Source organism: Ictalurus furcatus, chromosome 12 (genome assembly GCF_023375685.1).
Source record: "Ictalurus furcatus strain D&B chromosome 12, Billie_1.0, whole genome shotgun sequence".
Lineage (NCBI taxonomy): Eukaryota > Metazoa > Chordata > Actinopteri > Siluriformes > Ictaluridae > Ictalurus > Ictalurus furcatus.
Window position 1 is genome coordinate 14,206,175 of NC_071266.1, and position 18,754 is coordinate 14,224,928.

General features: G+C 38.5%; 1 protein-coding gene across 1 annotated transcript; it reads left to right on the forward strand.

The window, feature by feature from the left end:
- The first annotated feature begins 266 nt into the window (after positions 1–266).
- osbpl3a (oxysterol binding protein-like 3a) lies at positions 267–18,178 on the forward strand. The gene is made up of 23 exons (XM_053637580.1): positions 267–579; positions 2,992–3,129; positions 3,416–3,535; positions 4,035–4,088; positions 4,761–4,874; positions 4,966–5,094; positions 6,997–7,081; positions 7,188–7,291; positions 7,404–7,487; positions 8,170–8,323; positions 8,499–8,590; positions 9,060–9,194; positions 9,310–9,403; positions 9,515–9,741; positions 10,901–11,038; positions 11,145–11,208; positions 13,425–13,503; positions 13,596–13,746; positions 15,267–15,411; positions 15,562–15,688; positions 16,186–16,308; positions 17,479–17,571; positions 17,809–18,178. Exons 1-23 carry the CDS (start codon positions 571–573, stop codon positions 17,837–17,839), a joined length of 2,490 nt encoding a protein of 829 aa, XP_053493555.1. The 5' UTR covers positions 267–570; the 3' UTR covers positions 17,840–18,178.
- Positions 18,179–18,754: the final 576 nt, after the last annotated feature.

Below are 18,754 nucleotides of genomic sequence, written 5' to 3' on the forward strand. Positions count from 1 at the left end.
AACGCATCACAACAGTTACACCTTCTCAGATACTTTGTCGCAGATGCACAAATACTATTCTGTGAATCACAGATTAAGAAACTTGTAAACTCACATTTTTGCTGCAGTGAATATGTTGTAAAACATTCCCATGTGCATCAAAAAAAGTCATGGACAAATTTTGCACATCCACAGATCAGTATGTGAATTCATGCAATGACAGTTGCACACTTGTAGAATCTTTTCTCACGAATACACTACTTTTTTTTCTCCTGGATATTTTTCTACCACAAACACAAGTCAGTAACTACAACTGCTTGAATTGGCTGCTATGAGTCTCAGATACTGTTTTTTTCACTCACAAATGACAAGTTCCGCAAGCTCTCATTTTTACACCACATATCTCTATGGAATATGGAGCAAAAGTGATTTGTGCATTTGTAGAGCCGGGGGCGGGCACTGTTCAGAGATCAGAGAACTTTTGGCCAATCAATGGAGCTCGTTTGTTCACCTGTCCCTTAGCGCCTGAACGAGGAAAGTGGGGGGAATAAACCCCTCCAGACAGCCTTGTCTTCCTGAGCTGGCATCTTGATGTTTAAGGTATGGTTTTTTTTCTTTTTTTCCCCTGATATCTCACACCATAATACTTATGCTTACCTTCATAGGATAGCAAGCTAACTTAACAGTGTTTTAAACATGAACCTGAGGCATGGTTGGCTCCCATGGTCCTGGATCATGCAGTTTAGCCTGCTGAGTCCTCATCAGTCCATGTTGTATGGGTAGAAAAGCAGTAGCTGGAATTTCTACCCCAGGGGTTCCCAAACTAGGAGTCGTGACCCCAAAAGTCATAATCTTCTCCTTTGTTTCATTCATTTATTTTACAAATTAAAAACACTGGTTTGTACTATTGACATCACACATGATGTCCTGTTGACTAATATTGTTTTTTATGATTAAAAAACAATGCGAAACACTGCATGTGGCCCGAGAGCCTAGGTTAAATCTTTTAGATTTAATAATTTTATGCACTTTAGTTTAAAAATAAATGCACTTTAACAGCCAGGTTTATTCTTTGCAATAAACAATATAACACGGTGCTGTTTGGTTTGTATTTATTTGTTTTGCCCTCTTGTGGACTGTTGATTTAAATATAAATAAATAAATAAATAATCTGTTGTTCACTAGTATTTTCCTGTAACTGAAATAATGTCTTTAGAATTCAAATTCAATTAGAATTTTGGAAATAAATGACAATTATAATAATTGGCATAAAATGGTCTTAAAATGAAAATAATCGTTTATCACAATTATTTCAGGGACAATATATTGTCCAACAAAAGTAGTTATCGTGACAGGCCTAGCTGAGTGGTTAAAGTTCTTTTCCAGTGACTGGAAGGTTGTGAATTTTATTAGGAATGGCCACGAGCCACTGTTGGGGCAATGAGTAGTATCATAACTCATACCTGATGAGATTTGCGTATGGATTGTAATTCTGCCTCATTTGTAAGTTAGTATAGATAAAACCAAATTACAAATGAACACAAGTCTTGTTCACAAGGGAACTTCCTTTAAGCTTTTATTAATGATTAACAGCAGTTATATAAGCTGGACATTGAATATGTGTTTTCACATGGGAAGTGTTATGTAATAAGTTCAGGTCATACCTGAATTCACTTTCCCACATGTTTGTTTAGTGGATAGGATATCAGTGAGAACTCCAAGTAGGAGTGCACTCTTGGCTTATGCCCTGCGCACTCGCTTCTTATACACATTTCAGAAATTGGTTTCTAAGAAATCCTTGTATACAAAACTGTTTTGTGTTTACATGATCTAGTTTCTTGAACTCACACTCACCCATGCACTGTAGTAAAGTGAATCTCATTAAGGAGTGCTTAGTTACATGGTAACAACACTTCCATAAATGAGTGCTGTAATTTAAGATCAGACATGCTCTGTCTAACATTTTTTTTTTTGTCATACCTCATGGTGTTAGCAAGTCCTTCAGCAACCATTATGTTATATTTCAAGTCAATAGCACACAGTAAAATAATGAAATCATATACCTATTACCTCTCGTGGTTCAGATTTGGGCATGTATGTGTGTGTGTGTGTGTGTGTGTGTCAACTTAAGGTTGATTTTCTTGATTTTTGTTGTTGTTTTTTCCCTACAGTTCATTTATCTTGTATAGCTGTAGACAAGTTGCATTTATGAGAGAACCTTACAATGTTTTTGTTTTTTCTAATGATCTGCCAAATGAAAATGTGTTGCAGTAAAAGCACGTGCCATTTGTCCAACTTGTCCAACACATTCTTTGTTGCAGGAAATTTGTGAGGGACTTTGACCAACATAGCTCAATGTCCTATATTTTTTTCTTTACTTTCTCACTTCGTGTTAAACAGTCACTTACACATGCCAACACACAAATTTTTTTTGCATAGCAGTGGGAACATTTGATTTGTGTTCGGTTTAAGCATTACCGTGTTTGGATTTGTGAAAGGCTTAAGCATGATCATGTTTATACCAGAGTTAACAGATTCTTATACTTGTGGGGATCTTGCACATGCTTTTGTGTGTGTATGTGTGAGTGAGAGTTTACAGCACATCATATATTTTGGTTTGATGATTCACATCCTGAATATGACTCTGAGTAGTGTGGAGGAATTGTCTGACTGTCCCCTCTATCAGTACAGACATTGCAACACTGAACATACAGATGACTTCAGAAGCAGAGATAAACGTTTACAGCGTATTATCGGTGCTAGTTTAAAGTAGGGTTTAATATAGCCAGTTAGATATGCGTGTAATTTTTAGATGTAGAAAGCAAAGCTGTAGAGCACAGGAAAAAGATTGTACTGGGAGTTCGGGAAACACACACACACACACACACACACACACAAAAACACACACTTGCAGGAACCATCTTTGAACCATCTTTGCCTGCTGGCATGGCATCTGATTACTGTCCTTCTCTGTTTCTCTTTCTACCATTTGCTATGGTAATGGCTGTTTAGAGACTTTTCTACTGTACAAATATGGACTTGGAGGAGCAAAACGTGCCATCAGCGACAGAGACGACATCGCTTAAACTCTCTCCCATGCCTACATCACCAAGTGTGACATCAGATGAAAATAGTCAAGATGCTGAACAGGTAAGGTGGAAGTCTCTCCTTCTTTACTGAATTTGGCACTCGATGGCTATGGTATTTATATAGCTGAAACTACAGTTCAGTGTGTCAGAGTTTTGGTTTATAGTTCTAAATATGACACATTGACAAACTACATATTAACAGTTTCCAAGAAAAAATCTTTCCCACCCCAGCCTTGAACTGGCTGACTGACAATGTTATCCTCAATCCTCAGTAGTTTAACCTGGGGAATCTTTGGTAGTGCCAGTGACATAAATTTAGACATGTCTTTTGGCTGTGTCTCTCTCAGAAAGGTGGCTGGGAGATAATGGAAAGCCTACAAGAGCCAAAGGGCAATGTGCAGAAACCAAACAAGCAAGAAAGCTTCCTGCTGAAGAAGAGAAAGTGGCCGATGAAAGGCTGGCACAAGGTTTATTTAATTTTCTTTCAATTATACATAGCCCTTTATCACTCACTAGGTGTATAAGTGTCAATGTCACAACAGCTAAGAGCCAAGGAGGGTCTCATGCAGTGCGATAGTTCTGCTAAAGACAAAGCTGCATGTGGCACTATCATGATTTGAACTTAGGATTTCTTAACAATAGGATAAAACCTTAGATAGCTGCACCACTCATTAGCCTGAGTGTTAAATCTATGATTTATGGACTTTCCCCCCCCCCCAGATGAGACGAGCAGAAATTATTAATCATTAATCCGTTGGTCATAATGAGAGAATTAAAAAAATGCTTTTCACCACTACCACCACTGCCATTTTTCATGGTTATTCAGTTATATTGGTTGTATGATGATACTATTTTACATTCTGAAACTCTTCCTGCTACAAGCGTTGATCGCAGAAATGTGTTTAGAAGTTTAGATTGAGAGACTGTTTTGTTAATCACACTTGCTCTGTATTTATTTTCTGACAGAGATATTTTATTTTGGAAGGGGGGATCCTAATGTACGGCAAAACATTAGCTGATGTGAGTATCTCACACACAGACACGTACAGTACATAAAGAGTACATAACAGTCTAAATGTACTGTAGGTATATAGGTTTTATATGTTTTAGGTTTTTGTATGTTCAAGGTTCTACTAAGGTGTAGATCTGCTGTTAAGGTGCAGAAACGTGTCCTGTTCCACATCCTGTTTCTGTTCAGTGTCGGTTTGTTCCGGATATAACGCAGGTTACTGAAAGAAAGTGTGGAGCTCTTTAGGAAAATTTTGCTCATATGATGAAGGTAGAACACGAGTCTTGAAAACATTTGTCTTACTGATTTTTTTCTGTCTCGCTGATTTCAACTGGCTCTCTGTATGCATTCAAATACAAAACCAAACTTTTGTAATGTAGCTTACATTTAAATTGAAAATGAAACTATTCCCTCTGTCACTGTTTTTATGTCTTTATATTAACCAACTGTCAAAGTGTGTAATAGTACCAATACAATCTAAACATAACTACACTGTGTTTTACTGACTGATGATGGATTTACCTGCCTGTGTCAAACATGCACATTGCCAACATTTTTACCGTATTAATGCAAGCATTTTAGAAGTGGGTACAAAAAAGAATGTTCTGGGGAGCTAGGGATCGATTAAATAAACATTTCTAAGACTTTGAACACTTTTCTGTCTGTCTGTTGTTTATGTTAAGCTGAAGAAGGGGAAACTCCGCGGCCGCATTGACGTTGGTCTCTCTGTCATGTCCATCAAGAAAAAGACCATGTGTATTGATCTGGACACAGAGGACAGCATTTACCATCTAAAGGTAGCCACACACACATACACACTGTTACTAACACCATATTTATGGCGCGCACACAAAGTGACTATCCTCTTCTTTAATATTGTTTTGGTAGGTAAAGTCACGGGATCAGTTTGATGAATGGGTGTCACAGCTACGAAATCACCGCATATTCCGTCAGAATGAGATAGTAATGGATCCTCAAGAGCACCATCTACACTCAGACTCTGCCTCACTCAGAAGGGTACTTACTTCCTCACAGTACCGCTGTTTGTCCTCTCTGTTCAGTCATTGCCTGCCTTAGGACTAGTTTACCATATATAACCAAAATAACTGATATGTAAGGTATAGAACATGATGGTTCATGCTGTTTACAGTGTTACAGGATTACAGTGTTTTAGTTTTGAAGAACAAACTGTCATACTTTTTAAAGCATTTTTTAAAAGCATTTTTTTTATAGCACGAAGTCCTCTGTACACAGATTTTCCTGGAGTGGAAAACTTTATAATTTATATATAATTTAATTTTTTTTCTTCTTACGTGTACAAATGCCCTGAAAAATATGTAGAACATGATACAACTAGATGTTACTCCATGAGCTCAGCACAAGGCCATGTGGCTGATTAAACTCGTTTGGGAAATAGTGTTGCAGGCCATAGTGCTAGTTTGTGTTTACATTAATTAGTGGCGTTGCTCCTGGATATGTATGTAAGTATGTAAGTAGGCACAGTGCCGTCCACTTATATTGGCACCGTTGATAATATGAGCAAAGAAGGCTGTGAAAAATTGTCCTTATTGTTTAACCTTTTGATCTTTTGTTACTTTTTTTTCACAAAAATACTCTGCTTTCATGGATATCAAACAACTGCAAACAAAACACAGGTTTATAAAAATGATCTTTGTTCAATATAGGTGTGCTATTGGAACCCTTTTAGTCAATACTTTGTGCTACCTCCCTTTGCCAAGATAACAGCTCTGAGTCTTTTTGTGAACAAAGGATCAAAAGGTTAAACAATAAAGACAATTTTTCACATCCTTCTTTGCTCATATATACCAAGGGTGCCAATATTAGTGGAGGGCACTGTGTGTATGCAATCTTTGTAAAGATTTTAATGTTTGAATGTTCAGCTTCACATAATAAATAAGTAGGTGTGTTTTCATCACTCAGAGAGCCAGATGAGGCAATGCTTTGGATGAACAACCTTCATAAAAATGTATTTAATGCTAGCTAACTCCTGTGCAGATAATGATACTAATACTGAAGCTTACATGCTCATGAGAGCTAATTACAAAGAAAAACAAGAAAGCAACTGCACTCTTGACCATTCTCAACAATCAGTATGAGCCAAATTTTGCATTTGTATAGTATTATAACTTGGCTTTCAAGCATGTGAATGGTCAAGTGCACTAGAAATTAATGTCATGAAAATCCTTGCTAAACCCAACCTTAGTTAGCATGCTAACACTAGTTAAACTCTACGAGCCACCATAGGTACAGGGGCAGAGCTTTGTGTACATGGGCAGGAATGGGGGGCAAGCTGAATTAATTAAAAATAAAAATTAATTAAATGTAGTTGAACTCCACCTAGTGAACTTCTAGAGATCTAATTTCTACAGAAAGCTTCACCATATCAATGATTACACCTTTTTTTTTATTAATTAACATGGATTTTAAATCCATTTATTACTAAGTTTAGAATATGCGAGTGTCCTCTATAACTTAGCTGTTACCATAAAACAGTAATGTATTAAAGCAAGTGCTTTACTGTCAATACTGTGCTGTTTTTTGAATAATTAGATTTGAGAATTCAACAGTGCTGTGGTATAAATGATGATAATGTGGTAGATTCACATTAGTAAAAATGATTAAAGGTAACAAACCCCTTTTGAATGGATTTGAAGAAAATGCATTTCTTCTAGGCACAACATTGCTGTTATACTGAGGGCTTGTTTCTGTTTGTGACCTAATTTCTTTAATTGCAGGGCTATAGTTAGAGGATCTTTTTCATATAATCTGACATGGAGAACTGGCAGTCTGTCATAGAATAGATTATCTCGTACAGTGTGCCATAATCATTGTAAAGACATTAAAATCACAGCTTTAGTCACCTCACTTCTCTCTACCATTCTCTCTCTCTCTACACAGCGAGCTGTTCTTTCTAAACAACCATCTGTCCTATCAAAGAACAGTTGGCTACAGAGCTCAGAAGACATGAAGAAATGCTATAGAGGTATGAGCAACACAAAGCAACATGTACCTCACTGTACCTTTTTCATCTTTTCATTAGCCTTTCTTATGTTGCTATACCTTAAACCTTTTCTGATTTCCTTTCATAGATCTGTCAGAGTGTGAATCATCTCTGCTAGAACTAAATCTGCTGTTGAAGAATATGGAAGTATTGCATCGCACTTTCTCTGCCCCTGCTATAAACACATTGCAGGTTGTGTATGCATACCTACTTCCCTCACATCTGTTCATAGGTGTTTCCTCCTGAGCAGCTTGCATGCTGTCTAGCATACAGTCTAATTCTCACTGTGCTTTTGCCCTGACAGACTGAAGGTCCCAAGAAAGAAAAGAAAAGAACAAGGAGATGGAGGTCCAAACATTACAGAAAAAATAGCAAAAACATCATACAGGTAAACTAGACAGTTATATTAGCTGGTGCAGCAGTGTGATGGGTTCTTACATTTACATTTATTCATTTATCAGACGCTTTTTTCCAAAGTGACTTACAAATGAGGAAATACAAACAAAGTGAAATATCAAGCGGAGAACAATACAAGTAGTGCTACCATGCAAGATTTTTTATTAAGTCCTAGAGAAGCAAAGTGTGCAGAGTAGAGGTGTAAGAGCCAGTGTATTTTTTTTTTTTTTCTTTTTTCTTTTTTTAAATAATGTTGGAGTTGTCAGGTTAGGGGTTAGTTAAATGCTCATGGAAGAAGTGGGTCTTTAGTTGTTTTTTGAAGATAGTGACAGATTCTGTGGTCCGGATTGAGGTTGGAAGTTCATTCCACCACTGAGGAACAGCTAGTTTGAAGGTTCTGGAAAGGGACCTTAAGCCACGCTGAGTAGGCACTACTAAGCGCCAGTCGTTAATCGATCGCAGATTGTATGAGGGAACGTAAACCTCAAGGAGAGTGTTGTGGTAGAGGGGTGCTGTTCCGGACAAGGTCTTGTACGAGAGCATATCAAGTTCTTGAATTTGATACGGGCAGCTACAGCAAGCCAGTGGAGGGAAATGAAGAGGGGTGTGACATGGTTTTTATTCATAATTGTGAATCCAACAATAATCTGACCAACTGAGTCTCATTGACTCAGGTTCCTGGCTCACCTTCATCTGCTCATCTGCATGTTTCAAACCCAAACCTGACATATTCTGAGCCTTGTTGTCCAGAGTCACATCTAGACACGCCAGATTCACCCATTGATGCCTCGCAGTTACAGGAGGACTTCTGCAGGATGGCCAGTACTAGTGAGTCCTGCAGTTTTGTTTTTTTACTGTGAAGAACAAAACAGCAACAAGAACATTTTACAGTACCCCCCTGCTATTTAATCAAACTAGCATTCAACTAGAGGTGTTAAGTATATGTTTCATTTCTTTCACTCTCAATCTCTTCCTCTGCCACATTCTTTGTCTCTCCCTTTAGTGTGTGCCACCTTGAAATCTGCATACACTTCTCTGTGTACAGAGAGAGACAGAGTTAGATGCACTCTGGAATTAAAGAGCGTTCCTGATAAGGTATGTGACTGATGTATGTGTTTTGGTATGACAATAATAATGAAATGTATATTATAAAGCTTTGCTTTCACACACAGTGAAGTATAACAGAAACCTGCAGAATACCACCACTGGTCGATTTTTACTGAAATAAGCCATGAGCAAAATTTAAATAACACAGTATAAACGGGCCACCATTTGCAGTGGTGGCTCAGTGGTTAAAGGCTCTGGGTTCTTATCAGAAGGTCAGGAGTTGAACAAGCTATCACCGACGGGCCCTTAGGCAAGGCCCTTAACCCTCAATTGCTCAGTTGTGTAAATGAGATAAATGTAAGTCGCTCCTGATAAGGGCATCTGCCAAATGCCATAAATGTAAATGTAATAAAAGAACTATTGTGTAATGTGGGTAGTGATTTGTGACACATGAGTTTCTGGGTCGAGTATTGAATCAGATTTTTTTCCTGCCTTCATGTTTCATATGATCCTCCAGGACATGACTGATGGGCCGCCCCAGCACCTCCTGCAACAGGTGTCAAATGAAATGCGAGGCTCAATCCCTGAGTCGCTGTCGGAGTTTTTTGATGCGAAAGAGTACCTGCTTTCTTCCAGCTCCTCTGAGAATGAGGTCAGAGGGTGGTAGAGTGATTACATCTGCAATAATAAATATGCAATAAGAGGGCAGACTAAAATATGTTGCTTGCTGTGTCTTCATTTTGTGTGTGTTTCGTGTGCACAATTAGGTCTCAGACAATGACTCCTGCTTAAGTGATGTGAGTGATACTATTTCAGTGGAGCTCTGCAGCAGCGAGGGAGGGATTGAGAAGGACAACACGGGTAAATCAACCACACACACACACACACACACACACACATACATACATGCGTTATCAATATCTCTCTATGATCTATATAATATGTTGTTAATTTATTTGTGTGTGTGTCCAGACAGAAGCATGGTACAACGGCGCATAAGGCTACCAAGTGCATGTGTCAGTGGGGGTGTGAATGTGTGGAGCATTCTCTCAGCCAACATTGGGAAGGACCTCTCCAAGGTGGCGATGCCAGTGCAGCTCAACGAGCCAGTCAACACACTGCAGAGACTCTGTGAGGAGATGGAGTACTGTCACCTTCTGGACACAGCTGCACACACGCAGGACCCACATATGCGGATGGTGAGAACAAAACTGAGATATTCACTCACTGGTCACTTTCTTAGGAACACCATACTAATACAGTCTAGGGTCCATCTGCCTCAAGGTTTCAGGTGTTGTGCATTCAGAGTTGTTTTCTGCTCACCACAATTGTACAGAGTTATTTGAGTTACTTTCTGGTCAACTCACACCAGTGTGTCCATTCTTCTCAACAACACAGCTTTTCCCCTGCAGAACTGCCGCTCACTGGATTTAAATTTTTTTTTTTTTTTTTTTGCACCGTTTTATGTAAAGTCTGCAGATTGTTGTAAATGAAAATTCCAGGAAAATTGAATGAAAATTCAAGCAGTTTCAAACTGGCACCACAGTTGAAGTCACTGAGATAACGTTTTTCTCAATTTCCCCTGTTTGATGTGTGCATAAACTGATCTTGATCTGCTCTTGATCTGTGCCTGGATAATTTTATATATTGCACTGCTGCAATATGATTTTCTGTTTGAATGAGCAGGGATGCAGGTGTTCCTAATAAAGTGGCCAGTGAGATATGTGCCCATTTCGAGGGGCATGGGCAGGAAAAAATTTACCATTCATATACAGTGTTTTTGGAAAGTATTTCGGCCCGTACACTTTTTTCACACTTTATTGTATTATATATTTAATTAGGCTAATTATAAGCCATTAATCAGCATTAATCAGTTGTCTATGGGGGTGCTTCTTAGCGGTAGAGACAGGGAGACTAGCCAGAATTGAAGGATGGATGAATGCAGCCAGATACAAAGAGGGCCTTGAAGAAAACCTGCTCCAGAGTGTACACCACTTTAGACTGGGGCAAAGTTAACCTTTCAGCATGCCAACGGCCTGAAGACAATTCTGGATGAAATACCTTGTTGATGAGAGAGATCAGAGGAGAATGACCAGACTAATCTGAGTTGACAGGGAGTCTATAGTAATTCAAATCAGCAATCTTTATAATAACAGTGAGCAGAAAAGCATCTCAGAATGCAATGTTCCTCAAATATGATAAAATAGTATTGATGTGCGAAACAAAGCTGAGATCAGAGTCGACTATTACACACTGATTTCTAACCTCTGTTATTACAGATAAAAAATTACATTGTGTTTAAGTCTGTGTGTGTGTGTGTGTGTGTGTGTGTGTGTGTGTGTGTGTGTGTGTGTGTAGGTGTACGTGGCAGCATTTGCAGTGTCTGCGTATGCATGTACTTTCACCAGAGCGGGGAAAAAACCCTTCAACCCTGTACTGGGAGAGACATATGAGTGTGAGCGTCCAGAAAAGGGCTTCCGCTTCATCTCTGAGCAGGTACAACACTCACAAGCCTACCCACACATATTGTTTTTTGGTTTTTTTCTTACAAGTATTTACTAGGTCACAAGTACTTGCTCATACACGTTTTCCCATTCCTCAGGTAAGCCACCACCCTCCTGTGTCTGCATGCCACTGCGAATCCAAAAGCTTCACACTTTGGCAGGGTGAGAAGAAAACACACACACACACACACACACACACACACACACACACATACGCGGCCAAATTATTGATACCCTTCCAAAAAAAAAAAAACCTCAAAATTTATTATTTCACATTGCTTTTGTTTTATGAGTGAAGACATTACTACAAATAATAAAACGGGTGTGGGTGTAAAATATTGGGACCGTTTTTAACTTTATACTTTGTAGTATAACCTTTGGAAACAAAATTTGCAGTCAAGCACTTTCTGTATCTGAATAAGATTTCTCTACTTCTCAAGTGGTTATTTGACCTACTCTCCTTGAGCAAACTGCTCCAGTTCTCTCAGGCTCGCTGGGTTACTTCTCAAAACTGAGAGTTTCAGCACATGGGACTGAGATTAGGACTCCTGAATGCCACTTCAGAATAGTCCATCGTTTTCTTATGATCAGTTCTTGGGTGCTTTTTGAGGTACGCTTTGGATCATTATCCTGCTGAAGGATCCATGATTTGCAACTAAGAGACAGCTTTTTGATAGTCTTCTGACTCCATCATGCCTTCCACAGATTCAGTGTACCCAGTGGGGATAGTGTTCTTTGAAAGTGTTGTCATATTTCATTCTGTAAATATATGGTTGGTGTGATTAACCAAAAAGACTGTCTTTGCAGTATGCAGTTTGGTAAAATCCAGTTTCTCTAAAGAGGTGGGGCAGTCACAGGAATATCAGTCTCTTTGGAGATTGTCTTGTCTTTATGATGACCATGCTTGGCTATTATCTTATTTCTAACCACCTATGACAACTCTCTGCTTTTCCTTCTCTTTTCTGTGTTTAATGTGATGCACAGAGTGACACAAAGCAGCAGCAGGAGTACTTCTATACAGTAGTTTCAAACTGGCTGATTGGTTTATTTATAAGAGTGAAGACACCTGTATGTGCTTGAAGTTTCGCTAAAATATCATTATTAGGCATGGGACGACACACCAAAGCCACGATAAGAGACAAATCCCAATACAGGCTTCACAAGATGATCTTGGGATGAGAGGATATTGACACGAGATAATATAGACAAAAAAAAATTATTTTATAATTAGAACAAATCAAACCAATGCAATATGAATACATTGTTTTGTAAGACAAAGTACATCAGGACTTAATATGGAATTATTGATAATAGATTGGGCTTCAAATAACAAATTAGTGTCATCGCTGCTCCTTCTGTCTGTCATCCACCTGAAGTGCACAAGCACATCACACTTACCAATTTAATTGTACAAATGAGGAAAAACAATCATGGTGGGTTTTTCTGTATATTTCCTCATCCCTCAGAAATTAGTTTCTGGCTACACCACTACCAGCACAACACACCGTGTGCTTCTGAATTGTTTTTAGATGAGAGTGTGCAGTTGAGCAGTAGTGTGCTATAGGCCATTTCATTATTATTTTTTCCAGATTTTGCTTCCTTCTGATTAGCTTAAATCTGGACTGTTACATAAGCATACTTGGAGGCAGTTAGGTTCCCACTCGCAGACTTTGTGCTCTGTATGCTACTATCTCTGGTGCTGTGAGATAGTGTATAAGAAGAGTTCACACTGTACGATTTTGGCCATAATTCGGTCGTCTGAGACAAATTTAGAGAATCCTAAAAGATTCCTATAATCCTAGGCCAAAATCTGTAGTCTTTGATCACTAGTTTGACATACTCCGATTAACGGCCGTTGCGATCACTTTTTTCCTCCGATTAAATTCTGGAAGTGTCAGAAGATTTGAGTCCTGTAGTGTGGCTTCTCCTACTCTGTATGAGTCTTCTTGTGTGTGTCCGTTTTTCACGTCTTGACTGTCGTACAGTCTGACATTAATGACAACTGAGATCCTACAGTGTGACATGGATTACAGCGGGGATCATGTTCATACAGTCTGACAAGCAAGAGTCGCAAAGGACTATTAAAATACTGTCTCACCAGTATTTTGTACACTGATATTTTAGAACAGTATTATGTCTCATATTTCTTAAAGCTTCTAAGGGGTATCAATAATATTGTCTAGCTCATTTTAGAATACCTTTGTAAAATAAGCAGTTTGTTCCACTGAAGAACAAAAACGTGCATTTATGAATGACAAAAGATTGTTGTGTGTGATTTTTAAAAAATATATATTTATACACACACACACACACACACACACACACAAATGTTACGGTAAAATATGTTTAGATGTAAAATACAGCTTGGTCTTTCTTAGATGTCCGTTGGAAGAACAAATTTTGGGGCAAGTCCATGGAGATTGTCCCAGTGGGAACCACCCATATTGTGTTGCCATGGTAATCAGTCTGTTTCCCCCTACTTATTAATCAGTCCTCTTTCAGTTGTGGGTTTTCCTCATTTTCATATTTCTCTGTCTCCCTCTGTCTAGTTTTGGGGATCATTACGAGCTGAATAGGGTTACTTCCTGTATCCATAACCTCCTAAGTGGTCAGCGCTGGATAGAACACTATGGTGAGATGACCATCAAAAACACAGCGACTATAGAAGACAGCAGCATCTGCAAAGTTACCTTCCTTAAGGTAAAACTGAACTTCTTATCTGTTACTCAACAATGACCTACTATGCTTACATAGAAATTCATTCATTCCAGAAGGTCTGGTTGAACTTTAGGTGGTTTAAGTGTAGGGGTGCTGTACTACAAATTATTATTATTTATTATTATAAATTATTTTGTGGCCAGAATTTTTGTAGAATAGGGTGGAAATACTCATGAATTAAAGTTCTTTCACCACAATGGATTTACTTTGAAATAACATAAATACAAAAAATATTGAAAGTGAAGCAATGGTATGTGTATGGTATATGGTATACACTGGTCTAAATAATTTGACTATTACTATGCAAGAGCCATATCTCCCTGCAGTTTCTCACTGAAGCTTAGCAGGGTTGAGCCTGCCCAGTACCTGGATGGAGGAAAGCTAAGGTTGCTGCTGGAAGTGGTATTGGTGAGGCCAGCATGTGGTGCTCACCCTGTGGTCTGTGTGGGGCCTAATGCCCCAGTATAGTGACCGGGACACTATACTGTAAAAACAGCACTGTCTTTTGGATGAGACGTTAAACCGAGGTCCTGACTCTGTGTGGTAGTTAAAAATCCCAGGACACTTGTCGTAAAAAAGAGTAGGGGTATAAGCCCGGTATCCTGGCAAAATTGACCCTTCTCTATCATGGCCCCCTAATAATCCCCATGTCTAAATTGGCTACATCACTCTCTCCTCTCCACTAATAGCTGGTGTGTTCTGGGCGTTCTGGCGCACTATGGCTGCCGTCGCATCATCCAGGTGGATGCTACATGCTTAGTGGTGGTTGCTGAGAGTCTCTCCCCCATAATATGTAAAGCACTTTGAGTTTCTAGAAAAAAAGTGCTATATAAACGTAAGGATTATTATTGTAGTATTATTATTATTATTATTACTACAATGCATTATCAGAACCCCAAAGCAACACCCTAACCCTTTCTGGTGGAGCACATTAAAACAAATATTTATCTTTGTATACATTAGGCTTGTGCGATACTGACCCCCCCCCTTAGACTCACTCATCACCATTAATGTTATTTGTAAAGTGCTAGATTTGACACTTCGTTGTCTGGTTATTGAACCATTCTGGGTCAAATCTTTGTTTTTGCTCTATTAACAGAAAACTGAAGGAGTCTTTTTGAGTTACTTTGATTGGTGACATCCTTAATAAATATAGTGAACCTGTAGTAGTATGTAGTCAAACATACACTCACCATCCACTTTATTAGGAACATTCGTACACCCTCAAATTCATGCAGTTTTCTAATCTGCCCATCATGTGGCAGCAGAGCAGTGCAGAAAATCCTGCAGATATAGGTCAAGAAGAGCTTCACACTTTTTCCACATTCTGATGTTGATGTGAACATTAGTTGATCTCTGTGACTTTAACCATGGCATGCTTTTTGGTGCCAGATGGGGTGATTTGAGTTCTTCAGAAACTGCTGATCTCCCTGTTTTTCACACACAACAGTCTCTTTTTATTTTATTTATTAGATGTTATCTATTTGTATGTTGTTTCTCAGTCCAAGTCTAGAAGTTTAAACACTAATGATGTAGAAGCGGTGGTTACTGATTCAGAGGGGCATGTGGTTCACTCACTCTTTGGTAAATGGAATGAGGCCTTGTACCTTGGGGACCCACCCTCAGCCATCTGCATCTGGAGAGCCAGTAAGTAAATAATGGGATGTTTGATTATAAATCTGTTTTAAAATAATATGTGTACTGGTATCATTTGAGAGAATGATTTATCTATTGAAATTCTGAGTACAATAACATTAACACGTTGTTGTTTTTTTGTGTGTGTGTGGATGTGAACAGACCCCATGCCCGAGGACTATGAGCAATACTATGGCTTTACTCAATTTACTATTGAACTGAATGAGTTGAATGAGAGCATAAGACCATTCTTACCTCCAACAGATACACGTTTCAGACCAGACCAGAGGTACACACACACGCACAGAATTTAGAACTCCTGTAACATTTTGTTTTGGCAATAACATGTGGTTAACATAACTGTTTAAAAACCAAATAAATATGCTTGCATTGGCTTACCAGTCTAGTTTGAAGGGTAAACTTACATGCCTTGATACAGCTTTCGAAAAAGTAAGGTGTGTTTTGAAATGGCAGTTTGTTTAGCAGAGGTAGTTGGACAAGAACATTTGTCCATTTCTCCACTTAAATGAGGCTTGATGAATGTGATTAACAGTGACATTTCAAAATATAAAATTAATTTTTGTAGTTTAATCTAATATTAATGTTATTTCTAATATTAATATATAAAATAAATGAAAAACAATGGAGGGTGAGTTTCTCTCATGGCCCCATTTGTAAGCGAAAAGACCCCAAGTTTTGGAGCCCGTGATCTACAGGGAGGGTTCAGTTGAAAATTAATTACTGTGTTAGCCCAGTGCACAAACACCACATCTGACATCGTTTCAGGTTGCTGGAGGAAGGAGATGCTACTGGAGCAGAAGAACAGAAAGAAAGGATAGAGTCACTGCAGAGGGAGAGAAGGAGATTACTACAAGAGAACAACACGTCTCACACACCCCGATTTTTCAAGTATGTAACCAATGCAGTTTTTATATTAACAGTGTTTTTATTGTTTTTTTTTAAAAAAAAGGTGTTACAATGTGAGCACACCATTGGTGAATATACACTCACTGAGCACTTTACTAGGAGCAGTATACTAATATTGGGTAGGGCCTCGCTTTGCTCTCGAAACTTTGTGACATGGATTCCACAAGATGATGGAAACATGCCTTTTATATTCTGGTCCATGTTGATATGATTGCATCACGCAATTCCTGCCAATTTTTCTGGTGCACTTTCATGCCCCGAAAACCTCCCGTTCTACCAACATCCCAAATGTCTTCTATTGGATTCAGATCCAGTGACTGGGACCTGACGTGGTCTTCTGCTGTTGTAGCCCACCCACCTCAAGGTTTTATGTGTTGTGTATTCTGAGATGCTTTTCTGCTCACCACAGATGTACAGAGTGCTCATCTAAGTTACTATAGCCTTCTGTCAGCTCAAACCAGTTTAGACATTCTACGTTGATTTCTCACATCAACGAGGTGTTTCTGTGGACAGAACTGCCACTCACTGGATGATGTACTTTTATTGCACCATTCTGTGTAAACTGTAGAGGTGTGTGCGTGTGCGTGTGCGTGTGCGTGTGCGTGTGTGTGTGTGTGTGTGTGTGTGCGTGTGTGTGTGCGTGTGTGTGTGCGTGTGTGTGTGCGTGTGTGTGTGCGTGTGTGTGTGCGTGTGTGTGTGCGTGTGTGTGTGCGTGTGTGTGTGCGTGTGTGTGTGCGTGTGTGTGTGCGTGTGTGTGTGCGTGCGTGTGTGTGTGCGTGTGTGTGTGTGTGAATCCCAGATCAGTGGTTATAGAAATACGCAAGCCAACCCGTCTGGCACTAACAATCATGCCACAGTCAAAGTCACTGACACACACACAAACATTTTATTTATATATATATATAATATACATATAATATAATATAAAAATTTATAATATTGATTGAAAAGCTAATTTTCCTTATAGTTTTGTTCAGGTATATCAGCTTTATTAATAGGCACTGTTTCAAAGATGATCAAATGTTTGCTTGTCCAAATATGTCAAAAAAAAGCAACAGTTTCCATGAGGTGTACTTATTTTTTCACATGACTGTATGTGTCAAAAGAACATATACATTTCTCTCGCTCTTTTTTAAAAATTTTTTTTATTAGGTGGTCTGAAGATGACTCATGGATCAGCAATGGCACTTATTGGCACTTGAGGGAAAACCCCGGCTTCAGCAAACTGGAGTTCCCTGTGCTCTGGTGACCAGACTGGGACTTTCCTATCATTACTGTGGTTTTTTCTAAGACCAAATATGTTTTTTATTCTGCTACAAAGACAAGGGTCTGATACTAACTGCTGACTAGCCTTGTTTGGCTTTTTTAATTACAATGATACATGTCCATTTACTTTGCAAAAATTCCATAGAGAAACCTTATTATGTCAAAAATCATACTGTTGTTTGTGTACAAATATTGCTTTTTTTTTCCTGCATACAGGCATTCATACAATTTTTTACAGTTGCTGTGAAAAGGAACCACAAGTTTATTGGTGCCATCAGCACTGTGGTTTCCTAATGGAGAGAATTACTGCTGGGTGATGTCAGTGACTACACCATCACAAATTCATTCAAAGAAGTCTTCATAATACAGTGACTTTCACATAATTTACCAATAATATACTGCTGCACTTTCAAATGATGTTATATGTGAGTTTGTTTGTGTTTGTCTAAGTCATCTAAATGTAACAAGAGATCAATAGGCATGTCAGTGCCATCGAGGTCATTTTGTTGCTTCAGTGATTCTACATGCCTGAAAACAAAAATATTGAAGCAATAAAAATGCAGTGTCTTGCATTTTGTATTACTTAGCAGTTGTTTTCTCGTTTTTTTTCTATTCTTCTGGTGTTGGCATTGCAAAAAAAAACAAAACCCTTCAAAAGGTATAAAATATCCCCATACAGATTCTTTTTTCTTCTTTTGTCCTGGACCATGTGAATTTTTACCATGAAACTATGTAGTCCTATCTTACAAATATTCATTCACACATTCATTCATTCTCCTTCCACTTTTCCTGGTACACTATACAATGCAGTGATATTTTGTAACATACCTGACACTGAAGTACCATATATAACCATAGAGGTTTATTAGTGATATCACAGTTGGGATCTGACTCAAACCTTAAGATTATTCCAGCAAATCCCAAATACACTAATTACAGTTTTGCACATTTAGTTACACATTTATCAGTACTGAGTACACTTTTTCCAAACTCTTTATACAGTTCTCTTTACCAACATTCAGCTTAGCGTAGCAGTTAACTTCACATCCAAAATGCACAGAAATAGCAAAACACCATATATAGCAACCCAAGCTCAGCACTGAACCATGATTGGACTATCTACCATCTATGTGACTGTGCTACTATATATTCAGTAGCTTGT